The sequence below is a fragment of the Chenopodium quinoa genome, unplaced genomic scaffold, assembly GCF_001683475.1.
Source record: "Chenopodium quinoa cultivar QQ74 unplaced genomic scaffold, ASM168347v1, whole genome shotgun sequence".
NCBI lineage: Eukaryota > Viridiplantae > Streptophyta > Magnoliopsida > Caryophyllales > Amaranthaceae > Chenopodium > Chenopodium quinoa.
In genome coordinates this window covers 3,192,798-3,217,307 of record NW_018744151.1, presented here as the reverse complement: position 1 = coordinate 3,217,307, position 24,510 = coordinate 3,192,798, and the positions used below count along the sequence as shown (strand labels likewise).

The 24,510-nt window shown below is 34.9% G+C and overlaps 4 protein-coding genes and 1 non-coding gene across 6 annotated transcripts; 2 read left to right on the top strand and 3 right to left on the bottom strand.

The window, feature by feature from the left end:
• Positions 1 to 1,020: 1,020 nt before the first annotated feature.
• Positions 1,021 to 5,124, bottom strand: LOC110693618 (probable 2-carboxy-D-arabinitol-1-phosphatase). 2 transcript variants are annotated; one of them, XM_021870759.1, is made up of 7 exons: positions 4,832 to 5,124; positions 3,107 to 3,228; positions 2,341 to 2,460; positions 2,151 to 2,250; positions 1,730 to 1,869; positions 1,534 to 1,613; positions 1,021 to 1,433 (listed from the first exon to the last, which is right to left on the bottom strand). In XM_021870759.1, the coding sequence occupies exons 1-7, from the start codon at positions 4,986 to 4,988 to the stop codon at positions 1,307 to 1,309; spliced, it is 846 nt and encodes a 281-aa protein (XP_021726451.1). In that variant the 5' UTR covers positions 4,989 to 5,124; the 3' UTR covers positions 1,021 to 1,306. The 2 variants fall into 2 exon arrangements, with proteins under 2 accessions (XP_021726451.1, XP_021726450.1); XM_021870758.1 differs by having other exon boundaries at positions 3,107 to 3,258; positions 4,832 to 5,123.
• Positions 5,125 to 7,235: 2,111 nt separating this feature from the next.
• On the bottom strand, positions 7,236 to 9,355 carry LOC110693765 (CASP-like protein 1C2). Its single transcript, XM_021870936.1, has 3 exons — positions 9,022 to 9,355; positions 8,792 to 8,894; positions 7,236 to 7,547 (listed from the first exon to the last, which is right to left on the bottom strand). The coding sequence occupies exons 1-3, from the start codon at positions 9,174 to 9,176 to the stop codon at positions 7,314 to 7,316; spliced, it is 492 nt and encodes a 163-aa protein (XP_021726628.1). The 5' UTR covers positions 9,177 to 9,355; the 3' UTR covers positions 7,236 to 7,313.
• A 5,312-nt stretch (positions 9,356 to 14,667) lies between these two features.
• LOC110693615 (DNA-directed RNA polymerase II subunit RPB2-like) lies at positions 14,668 to 21,852 on the top strand. The gene is made up of 16 exons (XM_021870755.1): positions 14,668 to 15,210; positions 16,343 to 16,564; positions 16,656 to 16,946; positions 17,110 to 18,138; positions 18,576 to 18,731; positions 18,824 to 18,928; positions 19,080 to 19,205; positions 19,283 to 19,360; positions 19,465 to 19,560; positions 19,647 to 19,762; positions 19,867 to 19,936; positions 20,011 to 20,064; positions 20,144 to 20,287; positions 20,374 to 20,673; positions 20,918 to 21,340; positions 21,431 to 21,852. Exons 1-16 carry the CDS (start codon positions 14,944 to 14,946, stop codon positions 21,551 to 21,553), a joined length of 3,600 nt encoding a protein of 1,199 aa, XP_021726447.1. The 5' UTR covers positions 14,668 to 14,943; the 3' UTR covers positions 21,554 to 21,852.
• Positions 21,853 to 21,956: 104 nt separating this feature from the next.
• Positions 21,957 to 24,505, top strand: LOC110693616 (proline-, glutamic acid- and leucine-rich protein 1-like). The gene is made up of 4 exons (XM_021870756.1): positions 21,957 to 23,242; positions 23,732 to 23,839; positions 23,933 to 24,042; positions 24,156 to 24,505. The coding sequence occupies exons 1-4, from the start codon at positions 22,495 to 22,497 to the stop codon at positions 24,225 to 24,227; spliced, it is 1,038 nt and encodes a 345-aa protein (XP_021726448.1). The 5' UTR covers positions 21,957 to 22,494; the 3' UTR covers positions 24,228 to 24,505.
• Positions 23,329 to 23,401, bottom strand: TRNAF-GAA. The gene has a single exon. It is a non-coding gene; the product is annotated as a tRNA-Phe (tRNA).
• Positions 24,506 to 24,510: the final 5 nt, after the last annotated feature.

The following is a 24,510-nucleotide window of genomic DNA, read 5'->3' as shown; positions in this document are numbered from 1 at the left end:
ATTATTAATAACATTACTAATTATTGATATTTATAGTGATTTTGAAGTAATGTAAGAGTTTAAATATTGAAAAGATAGATTTAAGTAGGAAAAAAAACAAAATAATTGCTTATCGGAACGGAATGGGTACCCGTTAATTTTAAAATGATACCCAAAAACCATACCCGATAACAAATTATCGGAACGGGCACCCGAACCGTTATGGTTATCGGATCGGGTACCCTAATTTTCGGAACGGTAACGGAACGGGTTTTCGGATTTTCGTTTTTTCGGGTAGTTTTGCTCAGCCCTAGTATATACTCATAATTGTCTATCTAAATACTATTGAAAATTTGAAAGGGATTGTCCAAAATGTATTATCTTGATATCAGTTAAACTTTTTTTTATCACTAAACATCATTTAATTACTCGAGCTAGCTTTTAGAGTGGTTCTCTGCACTTTATATCTTATCTACATCATTACCCTCTCTATATTAATATAGTTGATCTTTTTTAAGCATACACATCCTTATTTAACGTCAGACGTGAAATTAGAAAAAAGAAAGAAAAAAAAAAATTTAAGGACCAAAATTAGTTTTTAGGGGACCAAGTAAAAACTGTAACCTAATTTTTAAAATATTTAAAACAGTTTCACCTTATATAGAGTACACATTTATGAATTCGAAAATGGGGGGTGTTGAGGCTCTCAATGGTTTTCCTAATGTTTTGCTTATATATTTCAATATTTGGGGTGACACAAGATTTGAATTAAATATCTTCTCTCTTGTATGAGGTTCTCGGATTTGAAGTATGAATGTAGTGAGTTTGCTTTAGACAAGCACTTAAACTATGGAAATTTGTTCTATTTTCTATGATGGGTGCAAGTTTTTGGACGAAACAAGGCCTAAGTTCATGTGATATGTACCTAAATACATATACTGTACAAGTATACAACTTATAAGTTCTTATGAGGGCCATAATGGCAAGCTTGGAACCGTTTAGATCGAGGATGGAGCTTGAACAAAAAGCATACAATTGGTATAGACAAATGAAACCAGAGGTAAACATGAAGATTATATAATCATTTAAGCTATATACACTGGTGTATCAGTTAACTTTATCAGTGTATCAATTAACATTATCAGTCACTTACAATGATTGATACCAGTACTGACATCCCAAAAACCGATAAGTTACAATGAATTGCCAGAAACACTTCAAGAAGAATGATATCGAATGGAATCAGAATTTTCAAGCTAGAACAGAATCGGTTTAATTACTTAGCTGTGGTCTCGTGATCTCCCCTTCCAGAAAGTTGTAACAAAATTCAGTGCATATAAGTGAGATCAGTGTACATGTGGGCAGTCATGTTCAGAGAATGAAGCATAGCTTCTCCTCTTTTGTTGAAATTCAGTACACAAATTCCGCCATTGTTCACATCAATTGCGCGAAATCTAAATTACCATGAAATAATCAGCCTGTTATTAACTTTTAAAGACACAGCCAGAATATATTAATAGAAAAGCTTCTCACGCATGAATCGCCATAGCATACCTTTCTGGGCCTAGCCCTAGAGCTGTGCAGACGAGTGCCCTCAATATTGATTTGTGAGTGACCACCAAAAAGCTCTTCCCCTAATAAACAGAAGAAATCAACGCATCAAAGTTGAAAGCACTGCCACACATCATAAAATAGATTTGATGTCTGCAAGCTCACAACGTTCACAATGATTAGAGAAGAAAGTGCTTACAGGGTTTGACAAGATTTCTCTCCAAGTTTCAGCTGTTGTCACCCACAAATCCCTAATAGGATAGGTGCCGTTCACATTGAAGTTTACAGGATCTTCCCTCCAGGTTGTATATTCCTTGGGATATCTCTGTTTAGCATCCTCTGCCTCGAAATGCTGAACATGATTCAATTTCTCTCTTTTGTCCGCAAAATATTTGGTGCAAATATCATAATCTCATACAGAAATTTGAATAACGAATACATGAATCTGCATGCTTAGCTCTCGTGTTTTCTGTGATGTTTTAATCTTTTAACAGGAATTTAATTATTTTCCGTACTCATACTAAACTCCAGCACAAGAATTGTACGAAAAGTATGAGTCCAATTCAAATCTAATTTCTAGATAATAAGCGAAATTTTATCACTAAACAACAGGAACTGACCATTTTTCATGCCCTCCAAGAAAAAAAGATGAACCTCCTTCAAAGAATCATAGAAAATAAGTGCTTCTTTTCTCCCTTGCCATAGTATTTCAGCAGTAGACTGCAATGAATAGACACAGATGGAAATCATTAAATTATGAACTACCTAAAGTTTCAGATTAACTACTAAAACAACTCATAAGTCTCAAACCTTAGCACGAGATATTGGACTTGCGAAGCATTTATCAAAATGTATATTTGCTAACGCCTTCCTACATCTCTCCGCCTGCTTTGCTCCCTCATCTGTCAGAACAGACAAGTCCGAACTTCCCTGGTGTATCAAAACTGGATCAATCTTCAGATATAACACTATTGGTAAACATCAAAATTATTCAACCAACAACTTCATTATATGCATAGGTGATTATTTTCTTGAATCTCAAGATTCTCAACGTATGATTTATCCACATCCTAACATTGAAGGCTGCATAGGTTTTCACTTATATAAAGCAAAGTTTTAAGAAACTCAAGGCATACTTGCAAAATATTTGAGTGATAAATGCAAGATGAAAAACTTAAATAATCTTTTGGCTATAATATATTTTGGTTATGCTAAAACATCCCAATATAGAAAGTAATAACAGATAATGAGCTTGGCTGCTTAGGAAGGCTGCTGCATCATGTTCCATATTCTATCGCCTACCCCTACACTCTAATTGAGAAACTGGGATTTAAGGAACTCTCTTTCTCACTCTCTCCACTACTCCACTTAGACAAAAGCACAAAACTACAGAGCTTAATATTTCCCAGAAGAGGTGCTTTGCTGATAACTTCATGCACAAGAGTTCAAAACTAACAAGGTAAAGACAATATGATTACTGCTCAAGACAAAGATAAGACTGTTATAGCAGCTTGTAAGATAGTTAAGACGTAATAGAACCAAATTTAAAAAATGCCTTGGACGAGAAGCAACAAACCTGAACTCTACTTTCAGCATTCCATGAGCTAAGGCCATGCCTGACAAGTGTTATCTTCTTTGGGGAAGATAATTGCTCAGAAGAAAGAGATGTAGTTGCCTTCTGAAAATCCAATGCACCACCTGTGAGAGAAATAGCGTCCTTAAAATTCTCTGTTCAATAGAGACAATATTTTGTCAATTTTAAATGGAAAAAGCTAAAACATTCACTTTATTTCACAAAAAAATTCTTCAAACAAAACTTTGTGAAAAAGATGGTAAAAATAGAAGGGAGAACCCATGGTGAGAGCCACAGACAAGGTCGACTGCATTAGTGGCAAGAAAAAAACATGCATAAACAGCAATCACCATTATATCACAGCTTATTGCAAATTCCTTGGTGCAACAATGGGTTTAAGAGGGTTTCTATTTCTAAAGATTGCCATCTTCCTCACTCGTTCGTAGAGGTTATACTATAATTGATTTTATTCATAAGTCAAATCATATAAATATTTGCATGACACAAAATTGAGCTTGTAATATTTAAACTACTAATATCTTCTATTCTTCATTTTGCTTGAAGATTATATACAAGTTGTTTCCTTTCCAGTAGTTTCTTGCCTCAAATTAATAATTTTTTCCTGTTCCTTCCTCAAATACACATGTTCTCTACATATATGATGGTCAAAATTAGGAAAGTCAAATGCCAATGCCATGCGCATGGTAAAGCTATGTCACCCCAAGTAAGTCCAATATCACCATGGTAAGCGAAAATTGCAAATCAAGTGGAAATGTTGTAAATAAGTCAACAAAAAAACCTAGTCAGCATAACATTTTGGTAACAAAATCAACAAGTGTATGCTCCACAATTATAATGAATTTGTTGATTTTATCATAAACAATCTCATGCTTACTTTGTTTGTTTACTAATTTACATAAATACCACTTGATTTGCAATCAAGTTTATCAAGGTGATAAATTTAAATACACATTTCACCCCATGATATTTCTTGTTTTCCATCCTATCCATATAGGGGTTTGTACTGAGTGGAGATGGAAACATATGAAGAACAACACACGCTACGAGACCGAATTGTAATACCATGGACATAGCATGATACTTTCCTTGTAACCATCATATAATATCACCTACCAAATCAGCAATTACAGCCTTAGTCCAATTGAAAAATGAAAGTGTAAGGTAAGAAGTTCATGTTTTAGGGTCTGTTCTCATACGTTTATTTTCAGCTCAGCTCAGCTCAGCTCAGCTCAGCTCAGCCCAATCTATGAGAACAGGCCCTTAGTCCAAGTGAAACTAGTACAAATGATAAATTGAAGAGTGAATTAACATTAATCTTTAGTTTGTAAATAGCAAATTCCCACACACATTGATATAATTTACAATCATCCCAAATTCACAATGCATAAAAGAAACACAACATTCATGGCAAATTTATCACATCTCATTGCTAACTCTAGTTTAAATAAAAGCTAAGCAAATCAACTTCAAAACACAAGAACTAAAGGGGAAATTGAATTATTATTATTATTATTATTATTATTATTATTATTATTATTATTATTATTATTATTATTATTATTATTATTATTATTATTATTATTATTATTATTAATCATTTTTGGGATATTAATCATAGTAAGTTGAAATTTTAGAACGGTAGAAAGTACGGAATTGAACCATGAAAATACAGCACTTAAAATTAGAGAGATAATGAATGAAATATACCAGTAATTGAGGAAAAGTCAGGAGATGAAGATGAACAGTGAATCCGAATTCTTGATCTTCTTCCATAAATGGGATTTTGCAACTTAGAAATGTGGGTTGAAGGAAAATTCAAATGGGTTGATGCTAGAATTGCTCCAGTAATTGGTACACTACTCATCTTCAGAGAAGAGAAAAAATTTCCAAACCCAGATTTGTATGGATTTTCAGTTTGTTTTTGTCAAGAAACAATTAGTTTGGACTCGAGGTCATAATTTGATCCATGTCGCTATTGTGGACTTGTCTTGTGGATAAACAGAACATTCTTTTTCATGTGCTCCGGTATTGTCTTGTTTTGTGGTCTTCGTCTAGGTCGGGTCAATTTTATTCGAGTCATTTCAGATTAACTAAGGGTCTGTTCCAATTGACTGAATTGAACTGAATTGAGCTGAATTGAACTGAACTGAACTTATTAATTAGTGATTTTTAATTACAGATTAGTGATATTTAATTATTTATTGATTATTTATTATTATACATATGTGTATATACAAATGTACATATTAATAATAATAATAATAATATTATTATTATTATTATTATTTTTATTAATCATTGATGATTATTATTATTATTATTTATTGATTATTATTATTATTGTTGTTGTTGTTGTTGTTATTATTATTATTATTATTTATTGATGATTATTATTATTATTTATTGATTATTATTATTAGTATTATTATTTCAATTATTATTGTTATTATTATTATTATTATTATTATTATTTTTTATTGATTATTATTATTATTATTATTATTTATTACTTATTTATTATTATTATTATTATTATTATTATTATTATTGTTAATATTATTATTATTATTATTATTATTATTATTATTGTTGTTGTTGTTGTTGTTGTTGTTGTTGTTGTTGTTGTTGTTGTTGTTGTTGTTGTCGTCATTGTAATAAGAGCTTAAAAGAATGAAATTTGGCTTTATATCATTAGTAATATCATTAGACGTAAATTAAGAGCTGAACTGAACTGAACTGAGCTGAACTGAATTTCAACGGAAGAGAACATGCCCTAACATTTGGGTTGGGGCGGATTATTCGAGTTTTATGTATATTTCGGGTCAAGTATCAGGTTGAATTCAAATTGGGTCAATTTAAGGTCAAGTATGTTCGTGACAGATCAGAATTAGATTGTTTGTTCATTTTTGTGTCGATTTTGTGAATCAATCTCAAATCAATAATTTTATTTGGTTTGTGAGTTAAGTTACGGTTGGGGATGAAACAATTTAAGTCATTAACGGAGCTGGACATTTTATTTTAGATATTAGGTAATTTTAGTTTGGGATATTTCGAGTATCAGGTTTGTTCGGGTCAAGTTATTCGGGTCAACTTTGAATCGTGTCATATCGATTGTCGAATCTGGTATAAAGATATAATCAAGTCGGGTCAGGTATGGGTAGATTTCGGGTTTTGGGTCAGAGTTGTCAAATCTAGGCGGGTTTAATTGATGGATTATTTGACTTCCGACAAATGGACAAAGTAGAACCGTAGAAGCTATTCAGAAATTTTGAACTACTCCGTAAAATTTAAATTGGATAAGAATTTAGCAAAGCCCAAACCAAAATACAGATGGAGTTTGGTGGTGGTCTGATGATTACAAAAGTATAAATTGTGCTTGTAACTATCATGGGTGGTTAAACAATAGAGATTGCATCTCTAACATGCATTTGCCCCCATGCCCAATCATCTGCCAATATAAAACACTGCCTTAAGGAAAACAAAAAACTTGTGATATTTCCTTTAACCTCAAAAAAAAAAAAAAAAAAAAAAAAAAAAAAAAAAAACACAAACACATTTTGCATTTTGATTTGTTAAAATTTTGACACAAATTGAAAAATTAGGTTAATAAATAATCTGAGTTATCTGGATTTATTTCTTCCAATGGTGAGACTAATAGTCAATTAAGATGTCATTTTATGACGACAATTAAAATTAATATTTCAAGTTTTTGTATGATATAATTGATCTTTATTTTCATATATATTACGGAGTACTATATTAAAGCTTTTGTAAGATTTTTATCTATAAATTAAGACATCGTTAATGATAGAGTATAAAACATATTTCTAGGCCTCAACCATCAGCTTAAGCTTTTGGTTGAGTTGATCCTCTATCATGGTATCAGAGTCAGACTCACAATATGGGACCTTAAATGGCTTAAAGTATATTGGGCCAAGAGTAGGTCCATGTGAGGGGGAGTGAAGAAGCACTCTTGCCCGAAAAATCAAAGAAAAAAAAAGTGTACACATATCTAAGTCATAGTGAAAATGATAGAGAGTATATAGCGAAAATTACATGAAAGTATGGGAAATGGGAATAATAATAATAATAATAATAATAATAATAATAATAATAATAATAATAACTCACTAAATTTGATGGTATACATACATTACATTAACTAATAAATTGTAGCTAGCTAGAAAATTCAGGTGGAAGCAGGAAATAGAGGACTAAGAACAGCATGAAGGGAGTAAAGAAGGAGCACAAAATAGATGATTGCAGCAACGAAGCCAACGGCGAGGGCAGCGCTGGTCTGATCACAAAATTTAGGGACTTGCCCGCATATCGCTAGCCATCCTGCATGACTATTCCCTTTCTTTCCTACGTATGCTATTGCCAATGCTGCCGATGCTGCTGAAGTCAAAAGTAGCGTCACTACCTGCACGTTTTGTGCCCGTAAATTTATTAATGACATCGTTTTGCACCAACAAAAATACTCCTATAAGCTAAGCCGCTAAGGTAGGCTATGTGTGTGGACGGTATAGTAGTTATATGACCCACGAGGAACTCATCAACGAGAAAATACAAGTTTATCTCCATGATAAATAAAAAAAAAAAGAAATTTCTAATGGCATTTCTATAAATAAGTTATCAACTTTGGTGTCGTTTGGTTGCTATGGGATTACTTCCCATAGGAATTTGTATTTCATGGGAATTAAATTCCTACATTAAAATCATGGGAATTGTATAAAGATGTTTGGTTGGCATGAGGTAAGTTGCAAATCATAGGAAGTTTGACTTACCTAGGTGGGGTTAGGTAATTAACTTCCCATGTTTTGTGGGAAGTCACAATTCCCATGAATTTGTAATTCCCTTATTTACACTTTTTATTGTCAACCAAACAACTCATGCATTTTCAAATTCCCATGATTTTCCACTTCCCCCATTTTCTTTGTGTAACCAAACAACCCCTTTTATTAAATGTGGGTCCCACTAATGTTGATTTATTTATGAAAATATCACGCTAACTAGGATATTTGTTGATTTATTTTCCGAAATGTCACTAGATAAATAATTTTTGTTTTATTGTTTATCATGAAAATAAATTGGGACTCCCTTCATCATTCAAGTGGTAAGACTTCTTTTGTTAAGCACGTTAAAAGACTATAAAAGACTTTTAATTCCAACTTAATGGAAAAAAAAAAAAACCTTAATGAAAGCCTCTAACGAGAGGATTGTTTTATGGATTTTTTTTTTTTTTTTTTTACAAAAAACGAGAGGATTGTTCAGAACACAAATACGAGTACAAGATTAAAAGACCCTTTTATTTAAGAGCGATTTCTCTTCTCCATTATTGTGTACAGTTTCACTGTTGACTAATCACTCAATTATTATACCTCTTACATAATTACTCCGAATAAAAAAAAAAATTAATGATTTGACTCATTTGAAAATGGTTTTTAATCATCAATAACTTTCTTGCAAGACATTATCCCTTAGGGTATCCTCTTTTCTATATCAATACGTAATAATTAAGATAAATAAATTTCTTTTCTATACTAATAATAATTAAGATAAATAAATTTTTGCTTGATTATTTTTTAACTGGTTTATTTAAAATAACAAGAAAACAGAGCAATTTGACCAAAACAGAGAGAAACAGAGAAAGAGGCCGGAATTTACCATGTCTAAAACCAGAATAAGGCGCCATAGCAAGTTCTTGAAAGGCAGCAAAAGAACCACCAGAGAATAAAAGCTTACTACTGCATACGCAATCACAAAGTACCTACATTTTCACACCCGCGTTTTCAACAAATTCAAATTAATTTAACGTCACAAATCACACAATCCGTATAACTATTAATTCCAAACAAAGAGAGTATATATCAAATAACGATACTATGATGACTTACTTGAAAGACGGAGAATTTGTGAATTTAGCGTCGAATTTGATCCCTAACACAGAAGCAGAATCATGGGCTGTGCCCATAACAATAGTTGCAACAATAGTACATGCCAAAGCTATAAGCCTAAGAACAAAGGTAATAATACCTTTAATCTTGCTCATATTATACTAATCATAAAAAAATATATCTTGATTAATCAAGATAAATATCTTCTATATATATTCAACTATATTTTATGTGTGATGAAATAGTATAGAAGAGAATTATGCAAAGTTTCAAACGCTTATTAAAATGAAATAGTAGTAATATTTATGTGTACGTAAGTGTTGAGGAGAGAGAAAGATTGGTAGGTAAGGCAGATAAAAAGTGGAGCAACGAGCATATACATACATGTTTAATTCCCTACTTTTCGGCCTTAATAATGAAATTAGTTTTCTTAGGTTACCTAGCAACGTTTAATTTATTCTCCAAATTAATTTTGTCTATACATTTTTGTTTGTATGCTTGTTTATGGAAATATCTTTAAATTTGTAGTGAATTTGTGATAGTCAATGTGTGTTGTTCTCACTTATTGTTTCTTCTTCTCCTTGTTTTCTTAGGTTACCTAGCAACAAATTTTATTTTTGCCTTATAATAATTTGTTATGTTAATTGATTTTTAGGATTTACATGATTGAAACAAGGATATGACATTAAAACACTTTAATAACCAAGGTAAAAGATATCGCATTATTGGATATCACTTCAAAAAGCAAGTATTTTTATATGTTTGTAATAATCTGTATAACTTTTTTGATTTTGATGACAACATTTTTCTTTATTTGGATTATTTTGTGCATTAGGTTTGACCATAATTTTTTACTAACATAATAAAAATATATTTTATCATAAAAATGTTGATATATAGGTTTTAATATAAAATTTCATAATATAATTTCAAAAATAATCTTCATTAATATATAATTATATAAAAATAGAGTCAAATTAGTGCGTTGGCATGCGTACAATGTTTGACTGTGTCATGTATTATGAGATAGAGGAATTACATTAACTTAACTAAAAAAAATGTCTCCATCAATTGCATTGTCAACAGGTAGGATTGTTCAACTTGGTCATTTAGAGACTAAGAGTCTAAGATAGTAAGATAGGTCTAAATCCAAGTTCACCTCACTCAATTAAGTTAATTTTTTAAATTAATATTATGACTTTATCATTCAACTAACGTGCAAATAAGTTTAATTTATCTCGGTTTATACACCCTAATAAATTATATTAGATAATTAGACATAGTTAGTCTTTTACTTAGGAGCATAGCACATACGTCTAGACATTAGACCTCAAGCTTAGGACATCTTGATACCCAAAATACGCTTACATTCTGATTAGAGTTGATAACAATTAAAAATAAGTCTAAACCCAAATTAATCACATCCCATTGTACAATTATATATAAACAAAGCTAGAGTACAAAAAATTTAATTACGTGTGTCGGCAACGTTAAAATATTGAAGAAAAACAAAGAAAAAAAATATTTTTAAAGTACACTTATAAATTAGAGAAATTAAAACAGATAAAAACCAAGTTTTAAAATGTTTTTTGGAGTACATTTGTAAGGAAATTGTGTCATTTGTGGATTAGGCAGGTGAAAATAGACAAGTCGAATTCATGAAAATCTATGCATGGTAGCATGGGTATTAATAATGATAGGCTAAAAGTTCCAACAAGTCTTCTTCCATAAATATTTCAGGTGAACTACCACACTAAAATAAGAAGTATTTGGAAGTTGGAAAAACTATTTTTAGCTGCACACTTTTAAGATTTCTTCATGTTCTCTAAATACACCGTGTTTTTTTTTTTTTTCTAATTGCGTACTCTCTTTATTTCATACTATTGTCAAATAAAAAAAACATGGTAAGTAATCTTCATTAATTTTAATGCGCTTGTCTTCTGTGTCATATGCTTTCAAATGGAATGGGCAGGTTGATGGTAAGGTGGTTCCTTCTCGTGGGTTACGCCAAGGGGACCCAATATCTCCATATTTGTTGCTCTTGTGTGCCGAAGCTTTCTCTGCTTTGTTGTCTAAGGCGGCTAAGGATAAAACTATTACCGGAGCTCAGATATGTCGGGGTGCTCCTAAAGTATCTCACTTGTTTTTTGCGGATGATAGTATTTTATTTGCTAGAGCGACTCTTCAGGAATGCTCGAAAATTGCTGAAATAATTGGCATATATAAAAGAGCATCTGGGCAAAAGATTAATTTCGATAAATCTGGTGTCCTTTAGTAAATGTGTGGATGTGATGAGAAGGATGGATATTTTAGCGGTTCTTGGTGTGAGACAAGTAGAGAAGCATGAAAAATATTTAGGGTTCCCTACTATCATTGGAAGATAAAAAAAAAGGCGGTGTTTGCTCGCCTCAAGGAAAGAATTTGGAAGAAAATGCAAGGCTGGAAGGAAAAATTGCTCTCTCAAGCGGGTAAAGAAGTGTTGATCAAAGCGGTTGCCCAAGCAATTCCCACATATATGATGGGTTTGTTGATCAAAGCGGTTGCCCAAGCAATTCCCACATATATGATGGGTTTGTTTCACATTCCGGACACCCTTATGGATGAAATTCATGCTATGATTGCTCGGTTTTGGTGGGGATCCTCGGGAACAGAATGCAAAATGCATTGGTTGAGTTGGGAAAAATTTTGTCTTCCGAAGTCTCTCGGTGGTATGGGGTTTAGAGACTTGAAAATTTTCAACCAAGCTTTGCTAGTGAAACAAGGATGGAGGCTTATGAACAACCCGAACTCCCTTATTTTTAAGGTACTTAAAGCTAGATATTTTAAGAATGGTGACTTTTTATCTTCTCTTAGGGGTCATGATCCGAGTTTTGTTTGGCGAAGTATATGGGGTGCGAAATCGATATTGCTTGATGGCTTAAAGTGGAGGGTGGGGGATGGTAGAAACATTAATGTGTGGGATGAGTTTTGGCTGCCAAGTGAGAATGGGATTAAGATTTCTACATTTAATGTGGAGAGCTCTGTTGATCTTTGTGTTGCGGAATTAATCGATGATGACAGGCACTGTTGGGATATTGCAGCTCTACATCAACATCTGACTGTCGAAGATGCTGCTCTAGCCCAGGGAATTCCATTGAGTCTCAATCAGGTGGAGGACTCTATGTATTGGTGGCCTGCAACGGATGGAGTTTACTCCACCAAGTCGGGTTATTTGATGGCAAGGATGGGGCATGTACGTGGCTGGACTGCACGTTTTTGGGGTGACAGGGCTGAAATCTGGAACTCAATTTGGAATATTGGAGGTCCCCCTAAACTTTGTCAATTTTTATGGAGGGCGTGTACGGAGTCACTAGCGACTTTTGGAAGATTGCAGCAGAGACATATTAGGGATGATGGGGTATGTGGTGTGTTTTATAGTGCGCAAGAGAGTATTATTCATGCGATTTTTCTCTGTCCGAGTGTGAACCAAGTGTGGGAGCTCTCTCCGTTTGCTGACCTGCTTCGAGATGCACCTAGTGATCAGAATTTCGTTGATCGTTTTGCGTGGATGAAGGGGAAAGTTAGTAAGAGTGAGCTGTTGGTGTTAGCGGCTTTAGCTTGGGCAACATGGTCATACCGTAATTCGGTGGTGTTTGAGAACCCCTGGCAGAACAGAGACATTGGGGTACTGGGGTTTCTTAGGCTCGTGAAGGACTACAAAAGCTACTGCAATGCTGTGAGTCCTCGTGCCCCTGCTGCTGTGACCAGGAACATGTGGAAGCCACCTGCTGCAGGTCTGGTCAGAGTTAACTCTGATGCGGCTGTCATTTCTGAAGTTGCTGCTAGCATTGGGGTAGTGTTAAGAGATGATCAGGGGGTTATTTTGGCAGCCAAGGTGAAGCGAATTGCGGGGAAGCGGTCTGTTAAGGTGCTCGAGGCGATGGCAGCAAGATTGGGTTTGCAAGTTGCGAGAGATCTTGGGTATGGAAGGGTGGAGTTAGAATCTGATGCTCTATCTGTGACTAAATCTGATCAACTCGACAAAGGAAGGCATGATTCCGTTGGATTTGATTATAGATGATATTCGTGCGGTTAGTAGGGAGTTTGATAGTTTTTCTTGTTTTCATATCAAAAGAGTGGGAAACTGTGTTGCTCACTTTATGGTGAGGCAATACCCACTTGATGGTTTCGAGCATTTGTATGTTGAAAACTTCCCGCAAGGTGATCCCTTGCTGAGCTTGATCTTGGTTGATTATTAATACTAATCTATGCTCTTTGGAGCCTTTAAAAAAAAAAAAAAAAAAAAAAAAAAAAAAAAAGCCTATTGTCATTATTTAAAAAAATAAAATAAAAACGGTTTAATGATGATTTAATTACGTAGTACTCCGTACAAGATTTCTTCCATATACTTTGCATTGTTATGTACTTTGAGGTTGATGTTACACAAACCTATATTGAATTAACAAATATTACGTATTACTTTTAGCATCAAGATATCTAAATGAACTTTGAAATTATGTCAACAAATATCAATGCAAAAAGCAAATTTTATACCTGGACATACTTGTCATACTTTTATAGTGTACTTCTTATTTATAATATTTTCTCTTTATTTTTAAATTTTTTTAAGTGTTACACTTTAACCGTCACATAATTTTAGGCAATTTAATTAATTTCAATATGATAAAAAGTGGGATATGAAATAATCCAACGTGATTTGAAAGATTCTAAGCCCCATCGAAAGAGAGACAAATATCAAGCAAAGACGAATCACTCCCTAGATGGTAAGAGGAGAATATGGAAAATCTAATAGAGCAACTCATGCTTGACTCGAGGTTAATGAACATCAGTTGAGCAAGCTATGTCTCGACTCAATAATATATATATTTTATTACTATATAATTTTGAAACAATGTTACCTATAGTCCTATACTATGGTTAATATTTTTTTATTTTTTTATGAGGACACAATTTTTTATACTTAATAAGAGTTAATTTATATTATCAAAAACTAAAGAGTAAATTTTAATAATAAATAAATAAAAAGGTAAACTTATATAAAGGAACTAAAAAATACCATAATAAAGGTTTAATATTTAGAAGTACCGAAACCTTAACAAGTAAATCGTGAGCTACACGACTCGAAACTTTAACAAGCACAATCCGAGCATGGTACAATGAGCACAGCAAGTACCGAACCCTTGTAAAAAGTTTTCAAGTCAAATCGAACACTCTTTAGCTAGTGATTGGCTCGCTTGATTAGCACCCCTAAGCACTCCTATTCAACGCAGGTTCCAAAGAGAGAAATCATGATTACAAAAAAGTAAATTTAATGCGAGTTAGCCAGATGGCCCCAAGCAGACATTGGAAAAGAGTCCAGTCCAAACTAGTCCTTAAGAGAAGCAAGCAAGTAAGGAGACAAATCCAGAAAATCAGACCACAAACCAAGAGACGAAGATTGGGCTTTTAAATTACAAATTAGCCCAATAAACAGATTATTGGGCCTTTATATTACAAACAAGCCCAATAAATAGAGTATTGGGCTTTTAAATTACAAGATAGCCCAACAAACCTAATATTCGGGCTGAACCGGTCCGGTTCAGCAAGCACCGCCCTAAAAACCCACGAACCGCTTCTCTTCGTCTATAAAAGCAAACCACCCCCCCTCCAATCACCCCCCTTTTCCATTCTTCCAAACTCACTCTCTCTCCTCTTCTTCGCAGTTCAATCTGCGAAAATCAACTTAAAAACAGACAAACTATCACATTTAAATAAAATCCCTCCCATTTTAAACAATACCCACTTCAATTTTCGCATTTTTGTAGGACAATTTCATCTGGGGTATGTTATTTCAAGAACCCTAAAAAAAATTCGATTTAGAACGCTCAAATTTAAGCAAAATTTACTAATTTGAAGCTGTAAAATCAAAAAGGGGAAGTGAAAATGAATGGGGTTGAATATGAATACGAGAATGAGAATGAGAATATGATGATGATGGATGAAGAAGAAGATGAAGAAGAGATCACCCAAGAAGATGCTTGGGCTGTTATCAGTGCTTATTTTGAAGAGAAGGGGTTAGTGAGGCAGCAGCTTGATTCGTTTGATGAGTTTATTCAGAATACGATGCAAGAGATTGTTGATGAATCTGCTGATATCGAGATTCGGCCTGAGTCCCAGCACAATCCTGGCCATCAGTCGGATTTTGCTGAGGTTTTGTTACTTCCTCAAGTTTTTTTAGTTTGAATGTTTTGGTGTTTCTGTTGAAATTTGCTGTCTATGGATGGTTTGAACTTTGGTTTTCGGGTTTTTAGCTGTATTGGGAGCTTGTATATGTTGAATTTTAATGTGGGTGAACAATGTTGTTTGAGGTAATTGGTTGAACTTAGATTGATTTTCTTGGGAAATTATTGTTGGAAAACTGTGAATTGAGTGGAGAATTAGGAGCTTAAGGATTTTAAATTTAGTGGGAATTTGGTTATTACAAAAGCCAATATGAAGCATCCAAGAGCTACTAAAATGGGAGAGATTTAGTTATGTCTTGCCAAAATGTATGACATAATGTAAACATTTATGGATGATTTCTGGACTTGTGAGTTTGTGTTTGTTGCCTTATTGTTAGCTTCCTTTGTGTATAATTTCTTGACATTGTAGAATAGAAAATTATGTATTTTGATGATTGAAATAAGAGTGGGATTGGCTTTTATTGATATTTATCTCATGGCACCTATGGAATTGTGTACATGGTAGTTAACATAGAGCTTTTGAACATGGAACTTTTATTGCATTTTAGCGTGATTTTGATCGATCCATAATGTCGAGAGGTTTCATTATGCGCCTTTTGGCATAAGTTGTAAGCATGACTAAATAGTTACTTAGCTACTTTACCAACCAATGTCAAGGGGGTTGGACTTTGGCTTGCTGGTAAAATTGAATTAAGTTTGTATCTGATTAAAATATTTGCAGTTCAGAGTCTTCAGACTCTTGTTCTTTGCCTAAGCAAATTTTAGGTTGTATGACCTAGTAGCAAGTTCGCAAATAAATGGCTAAACTATTGGAGATCAAGATAGTGCCCCTGCTTTTTCTTGTGTTTCTTTGTAAGATATTGCCCCTGCAACAGTGCAACCAATGTTTTTTTTTATTATCAAGGTTCCATTATTCTGACAGCTTGTTTTTCCATGTCTCTTATTGTGACTTATGGTTTCGTCTTTGGGCGGAAATGGGATTAACCGAAATTATTGAACTGCACAAATTAGAATTGATTCAGTCATGAATAAAGGAAATTAGATTCTCTCATGGCATCACTATGCACTAGAATTGATCTTCATGGTTGATTTTATTGCAGACCATATACAAGATAAAGTTTGGCCAAATTTATTTGAGTAAGCCTATGATGACAGAATCAGACGGTGAGACAGCAACCTTGTTCCCAAAAGCAGCTAGATTGAGGAACCTGACATACTCAGCTCCTTTGTATGTTGATGTCATTAAAAGAGTAATTAGAAAAGGGCATGATGGTGACGAATGTGCTGAAACACAAGAGCTTCCGAAGGTTTTCATTGGAAAGGTATTTCCGTGAATTGGAAGTAGTTGCTTGAGTACTTGGTTACAATAGTAACAATGTTAATGTGCTTAATTGATATGAATATACTGAGCAGGTACCCATCATGCTTCGTTCAAGTTATTGTACATTGTATCAGAATTCAGAGAAGGATCTTACAGAGCTTGGTGAGTGCCCTTATGATCAAGGTGGATACTTCATCATCAATGGGAGTGAAAAGGTGCTTATTGCTCAGGAGAAGATGAGCACGAATCATGTGTATGTGTTTAAGAAGAGGCAGCCAAACAAGTTTGCATATGTAGCTGAAGTTCGATCTATGGCAGAGTCCCAAAACAGGCCTCCTAGTACCATGTTTGTGCGGATGCTCTCTAGAGCTGGAGCTAAAGGGGTAATAGGATATTATGTGCAATTTTTTAGCTGTTTAGAGTCTTTATGTAGTTTTTTTTAGGGTGTTTTTTTTTTTTAGTTATTATTATTTATTATTATTATTATTATTTAAAAAAAAAAAACTCAATATCTTAATGTCATGTGTTTCTGTGGTATGACTGCAGGGTTCTTCAGGGCAATACATACGTTGTACTTTACCTTACATCAAATCAGATATTCCTATCATTATAGTTTTTCGAGCCTTGGGCTTCGTTGCAGATAAAGATATATTGGAGCATATTTGCTACGACTTCTCTGATACTCAAATGATGGAGTTGCTTCGCCCTTCTCTGGAAGAGGCATTTGTGATTCAGAATCAGCAAGTTGCCCTTGATTACATCGGTAAAAGAGGAGCTACTGTTGGTGTTTCCAAGGAAAAGAGGATTAAATATGCCAGGGAGATTCTTCAAAAGGAAATGCTTCCACATGTTGGTGTTGGTGAATATTGTGAGACTAAGAAAGCTTACTATTTTGGATACATCATACACCGGCTTCTATTATGTGCACTTGGTAGAAGACCTGAGGATGATAGAGATCATTATGGAAATAAGAGACTAGATCTTGCTGGTCCGTTGCTGGGAGGTCTCTTTCGAATGTTATTTCGAAAGTTAACCAGGGATGTTAGAGCCTATGTTCAGAAGTGTGTTGATTCAGGAAAGGATCTGAATCTTAGCTTTGCTATCAAGGCTAAGACAATTACTAGTGGGCTCAAGTACTCTCTTGCCACTGGAAATTGGGGGCAGGCTAATGCTGCTGGAACAAGAGCTGGAGTTTCTCAGGTGCTGAATCGCCTTACATATGCCTCCACCTTGTCACATTTACGTAGGTTAAACTCTCCCATTGGACGTGAAGGGAAGTTGGCTAAGCCTAGGCAGCTGCATAATTCACAATGGGGAATGATGTGTCCTGCTGAAACACCTGAAGGACAAGCTTGTGGGCTAGTGAAGAATCTTGCGCTAATGGTGTATATAACTGTTGGTTCTGCTGCATATCCCATATTGGAATTTTTAGAGGAATGGAGTACAGAAAATTTTGAGGAAATTTCACCGGCTGTGATCCCCCAGGCTACAAAGATTTTTGTGAATGGTTGTTGGGTAGGAATCCATCGGGATCCTGAGTTACTTGTCAAGACATTGAGGCAACTAAGGAGAAGGGTATGTTTTCTAACTTAAGATTAGATGGTATTGCAGAGGTGGTTAGATGTTTGTGTTACATTCTGTGATCTAATTCCTGATTTTTATTTATTTATTTTTTTGAATATTTTGCTTTGGCTTATGCCAATCCCACTTATGGGATTAAGGCTTTGATTGATTGATTGATTTATGAGTTTGAACTTTATGCTTGATCATGCTCATGCTCATTTTATAACTTCCACTGCTAAGTTTATCTGACATGTGGATCTGATAGCAGAGTGAAGTTGCACTCATTTTGGTGTATTCTTTACGTTCTGAAATTGCCGTTTTGATAATATTTTTGAATTGTGAAGAATATTGTTCTGATTACTAATCTTTATTTGTTATCCTGATATCAATATTGATTAAATTATGTGATTAATTGTTATCACTGCCTCATATATATCTACTATACTCAGGTTGATGTGAATACTGAAGTTGGGGTTGTTCGAGATATCCGGCTGAAAGAATTGCGTATATACACAGATTATGGTCGTTGCAGTCGCCCGCTGTTTATTGTTGAGAAACAAAGTCTTCTCATAAAGAAAAAGGATATCCGGGCATTACAACAGAGGGTATGCTGCATTATTCATTTATCTGATTTCTTGTACTGCTCGTTTTAACTTTGTGGATTTGTGCATTTTAAAAATAATTGGTCTTTTTTCAGGAGTCACCTGAAGATGGTGGTTGGCATGATCTCGTTGCAAAGGGATATATTGAGTACATTGACACGGAAGAAGAAGAGACCACTATGATTTCCATGACCATCAATGTGAGCATACACCAGAAAATTAGAAATCTTAATGTGGCTTTGCTCTCTTCTTGTATTTCTTTGTTGTAAGGAGGCCTTATTAGTCAGTGGTTGAGTGCTGAAATTAAGAACTTTCTTGTTTCATAATTTGATGATTCTAAACATCTTGCAGGATCTTGTGACAGCACGGCTTAATCCAGAGGAGGCATACTCTGAGACCTACACTCACTGTGAAATTCACCCATCTTTGATATTGGGTGTCTGTGCCTCAATTATTCCATTTCCTGATCACAATCAGGTAATCTGGTATTTCTAAGTGTTTGAAATGTGGCCAGCTTATTGTGCTTCAGTTGCTAATGTTTTTGTTTCTTCCAGTCCCCACGTAATACATATCAATCAGCTATGGGGAAGCAAGCCATGGGGATCTACGTCACGAATTATCAGTTCAGAATGGTATTAGTGTATCCCTTATGTTGAGATTATACCAATACATCATTCTTCTTGATGTTTGCCAAATCTTATAACTTCATTTTGCATATATTTTCCACCTTCTTTAGGATACATTGGCCTATGTCCTCTACTATCCTCAGAAGCCCCTTGTTACAACACGTGCCATGGAGCACTTGCACTTCAGACAGCTTCCTGCTGGCATTGTAAGTTACTCTTACTGCAGATCTATGATTAACATCTTTTACTGCTGGAAGTATTGTTGACGTTTGCTTGTTCCTCTTCTTATTAGAATGCTATTGTTGCCATTGCTTGTTATTCTGGCTATAACCAAGAAGATTCCGTTATTATGAATCAATCTGCAATTGATCGTGGATTCTTCCGATCCCTGTTTTTCCGATCTTACAGGTGAGTAAATTGATTAGGTTTCCTAAATACCAAGTCCTTTGGTTAATTTGGTAGCTGGGCATTTTTGTGAAGTAGTTGCTCAATTGTACCTATGTCTTGCATAGGGATGAGGAGAAGAAAATGGGAACACTTGTCAAGGAGGACTTTGGGCGTCCCGACAGATCTAATACTATGGTAGGTGCTAAGAAGCAAATCTACATGGTTTTGTTTTGTTATGGTGGTTTGATACTGAATGCATTATTTTGTAGGGTATGCGACATGGATCTTACGACAAATTAGATGATGATGGGCTTGCACCTCCTGTGAGTATATTAACGGATGTTGAAAGAGAAATCTTGTCTAAACAAGTTTGTAATCATCTGAACTTTTCTTATTGGGCAGGGTACTAGAGTTGCAGGTGAGGATGTCATTATTGGAAAGACTACTCCACTTGCCCCGGAAGAAGCTCAGGGGCCATCTGCACGTTATTCACGACGTGATCATAGTATTAGCTTACGTCATAGTGAGACAGGGATGGTGGATCAGGTAATTCTATATCTATGAGTAGTAGATTACCTTTGTAATCCAAGTGTTATCTTTGTATTTGGTTCTCAGAACTTTTGTGTTTGTAGGTTTTACTAACAACCAATGCCGATGGCTTGAGATTTGTGAAAGTGAGGGTGAGATCCGTGCGTGTTCCTCAGATTGGAGATAAGTTTAGCAGTAGGCATGGTCAAAAGGGAACAGTTGGCATGACTTACACTCAGGAGGATATGCCATGGACTGTGGAAGGCATCACTCCGGACATCATAGTAAATCCTCATGCTATCCCATCACGTATGACAATTGGCCAGCTTATTGAGTGTATCATGGGTAAGGTTGCAGCTCATGTTGGAAAGGAAGGAGATGCTACACCGTTCACTGATGTCACTGTAAGTCTAGTGTTCTTCCACCACCCATAGTGCTGTGCTAGAATGTTTTTCTCCATTTCATGTTGAAATAAAAATATCAGCAATTGACTTGATGAAGAACAAATTATCAACAGTTATACCTCTGAGAGTTTATTTAACGAGTATTTGACAATCAAAAAGAGGCACTCTTATACGATTTCATGCAATACAAAGAGGGTATATCAGTGTGTATTGATGACTGACTTCTTCCCTCTTGGCTTAATAGGTGGACAATATAAGTAAGGCCCTCCACAAATGTGGGTATCAGATGCGTGGTTTTGAGACCATGTATAATGGTCACACAGGACGAAAGCTCACTGCAATGATATTCTTGGGACCTACTTACTACCAAAGACTTAAGCATATGGTTGATGACAAGATTCATTCTCGTGGCCGAGGTCCTGTACAGATTCTCACCAGGCAGCCTGCTGAGGGACGATCTCGTGATGGTGGTCTTCGATTTGGAGAGATGGAGCGAGACTGTATGATTGCCCATGGTGCCGCCCACTTCCTTAAAGAAAGACTTTTTGACCAAAGTGATGCATACAGGGTTCATGTATGTGAAAAATGTGGGCTCATTGCCATTGCAAATCTCAAAAAGAATTCTTTTGAATGTAGAGGCTGCAAGAATAAGACTGACATTGTTCAGGTTGGTTCTTCAATCCACTCTTTCTCTTTTTATTTTCTTTTTCCTTTTCTTCCTCTCCCTTTTCATGCTAATGGATAACGTCTTATGCAGGTTCACATTCCATATGCATGCAAACTGCTCTTCCAAGAGCTCATGTCTATGGCTATAGCGCCAAGAATGTTCACCAAGGATGTTAACAAGATAGCCAGGGATCAGAGAAAGAAGGGAGCATAAGGCGCAAGTCTTGTCTTTTCAAACTATACTCGTAATGCCTAAGGCGATGTTGCTTGTGATATAGGCCTCCTTTGCCAAAAGCAGTTTGAAGTCTCTCATATTCCTATACATCCAATCAATTTCTTTCTAAAGCAATAGTATTGTATTATAAACTTGCACAATCTCATATCAGTTAATCAATTAGTTTTAATGTTTGTTTGGACGAGTTGATCTGAATCCTTGATCCACCAATTTTGTAATATATGCCTGAGCTTGTGATGCTAATCTGTCTTCTATATCACAAGCATATTATTGTGTTCTGTGTAGTGTAGCATTGTGTTTTAGCTCTATGTAGCTTATTGTTATGCTCTTTAGCAACTAACTAAAACAACTAATAATGTTATGAAATTGATAGTGATTTTCACTAGTGTACTAATCACTAATAAGAGAAACTAATTTGATTTGTTACGTTTCCTATTACAGTGGTTTGGAATTTTCCTTTTTTTTTTTTTTTTTTTTTTTGCACTTATACGACATTAGGCTCTGTCTTTTGTAATTTTACATTTGGTTCTTATTTTTTCTTGCTAGTTCCATACTTGAATAAATTTTAGGCAATACTTTACAAATTCAACAATCAACATTATACAAGACCTAATAAATTTACAATCGACTAATCGAGCTTTGTCCCTCCACATTCCACCCCCCACAAAATGGTTAACAAGGAATACTCTTAAGCCTAGAATAATTGACTTCTCTTTAATACCACCATTGATACTTTCTAATAATTACGTGATTTATGTATTAATAAACAAAATTTACGCAAAACAAAGGAAGGTATGAGCTTAATTGTATGCTAAAACAAGATGAGAAAGGCTAGAAACTTAAAATGTACTAGTAGCATCATTATACAAGCATTTAAATACGACACTAAAATTTCATAATTTTCTACTGTTGTTTATACGATGAATCAAGAAGAAGATACTCTCATGACTACTCAAGTGCACCACCATCCTACCTCTCCACCACCACCATCACCGCCACTGCAACAACAATCAAAAGACGACAAAAATGAACATCCACCACCACCACAGCAACAACAACCAGAAGATAACGACGGAAAACAACCACCAAATGAAGAACAATTTACCGAAGCAAATGAGGGTGAATCAACTGAAGAACAACCTAAAGAAGAAGAAATTACCGAAGCAAATGAGGGTAAATCAATTGAAGAACACATAATTGAAGAAACTGAGGGTAAATCAACTGAAGAACAACCTAAAGCAGAAGAAATTACTGAAGCAAATGAGGGTAAACAAACTGAAGAGCAACCAAAAGCAGAAGAAGAAGAAGAACAAATTACCGAAGCAAATGAAGGTAAATCAAGTGAAGAACAAATTAGTGAAGCAAATGAGGGTGATAAATCGCCGGAACCAGAAAACGTAAAAGAGGAGAGAGAAAATGAAGCATTGGTGAAACAGGATGAAACAACCAAACCAGAAACTGAAATTGAACAAACAGTGAAAGAGGAGGATAAATCGACAGAAATTGAGGGGAGAGAAATTGAACAAATTGTGAAAGAGGAGGATGAATCAACAGAAAAAGAGGAGAGAGAAAATCTGAAAGAAGAAAATGAAGACGAAGAAGGTCCGCCGCCGGGTTGGGATGCCCTGCCGCCGCCTCCTCCCCTGCCTCCGTCGTCCTCTCTACCCGGTTCGTTTTCCTTTTTTTTTTTTTTGTTTTTTTAATTTATATTAAGGGTATTACGGTAATTTCGCTAATTGGAATAAAAATAAAAATGCGGTGAGCGTGGATCGAACACGCGACCTTCAGATCTTCAGTCTGACGCTCTCCCAACTGAGCTATCCCCGCTTTTTGTACTTTTTATTCCCATTACTTTTATAAACCTCAAACAAACTCTCCCATTAGTTCGTATTCCCAAAATCTATGGATGAATTAGCATGGTCAGAATTGGATAATCTGATGGTAGTTTTGTATAGATTTGTATTGTAAATGTGATATTATCAATCTAAAGATTTACCATTACATTATAAAATCCACATTTTTCGCCATGATGTAATGTTTCAGAAAATGTGGACTATGCTGTTAAAGTGTTAAATTTCTTCTATGAATGATAATGACACACTGTATTTGTTGCTTTACATTAATTATTCTGAAAAGTAATCGAACATTGTTATGCAGAAAGGGGTCAAATGGTTTGTGGTTCCTGCCGCCGCCTTCTTTCTTATCCTCTTGGATCCAAGCATGGCCAATGCTCATGCTGCCAGACTGTGAACTATGTACTCGAAGGTTCTTTCTTGCTCAGCCTTAAGCATATGATTCGATTCAGTCTGTGCTTATTAGAATTTTATGTGAACTTGATTAGTTATGATACTTTTGTAGAGCATCAAGTCGGACAAGTCAAGTGTGGAAACTGTCACGTGCTTCTGATGTACCCCTTTGGGGCTCAATCTGTTCGGTGTTGCTCCTGCCATTCTGTCCTGTACATAGGAGTATGTACATTATTTTGTAATTAACGAGTTCTTTTAACCGCAACAATTATAGTCATGTATTATCATTTATCACATTTCACTTACAAAGGATTTTCTCTTTCATGTGTCTACAGGACCATAACAGGCGGCCTCCTCTGTCTGTACAGCAAAGCCAAGCTTGCCGGCCTTTCAGCGTTTCTCACTGAGGACTTACATTTCTAGCTCAATCATTTTTAATTGTTATTTCAATTCAATTAGTTCATGCTCATGAAAATTGGTGACTAGATGTCATGGCAATGCTAAATGCATCACATTAAAGTAGCTAATATTGCAAATGCAGTCCTGCGTCGTTTTGCTTAGACAAAATTTAGCCGTCATGGGATGGGAAATTGAGATATTATCTTCAACAGAGTACATTACAGTGTAATTTCTTATGGTTAGACAGTTGTTTTAACTGCATGAATTCAAAGTAAAAGCACCACATTCATC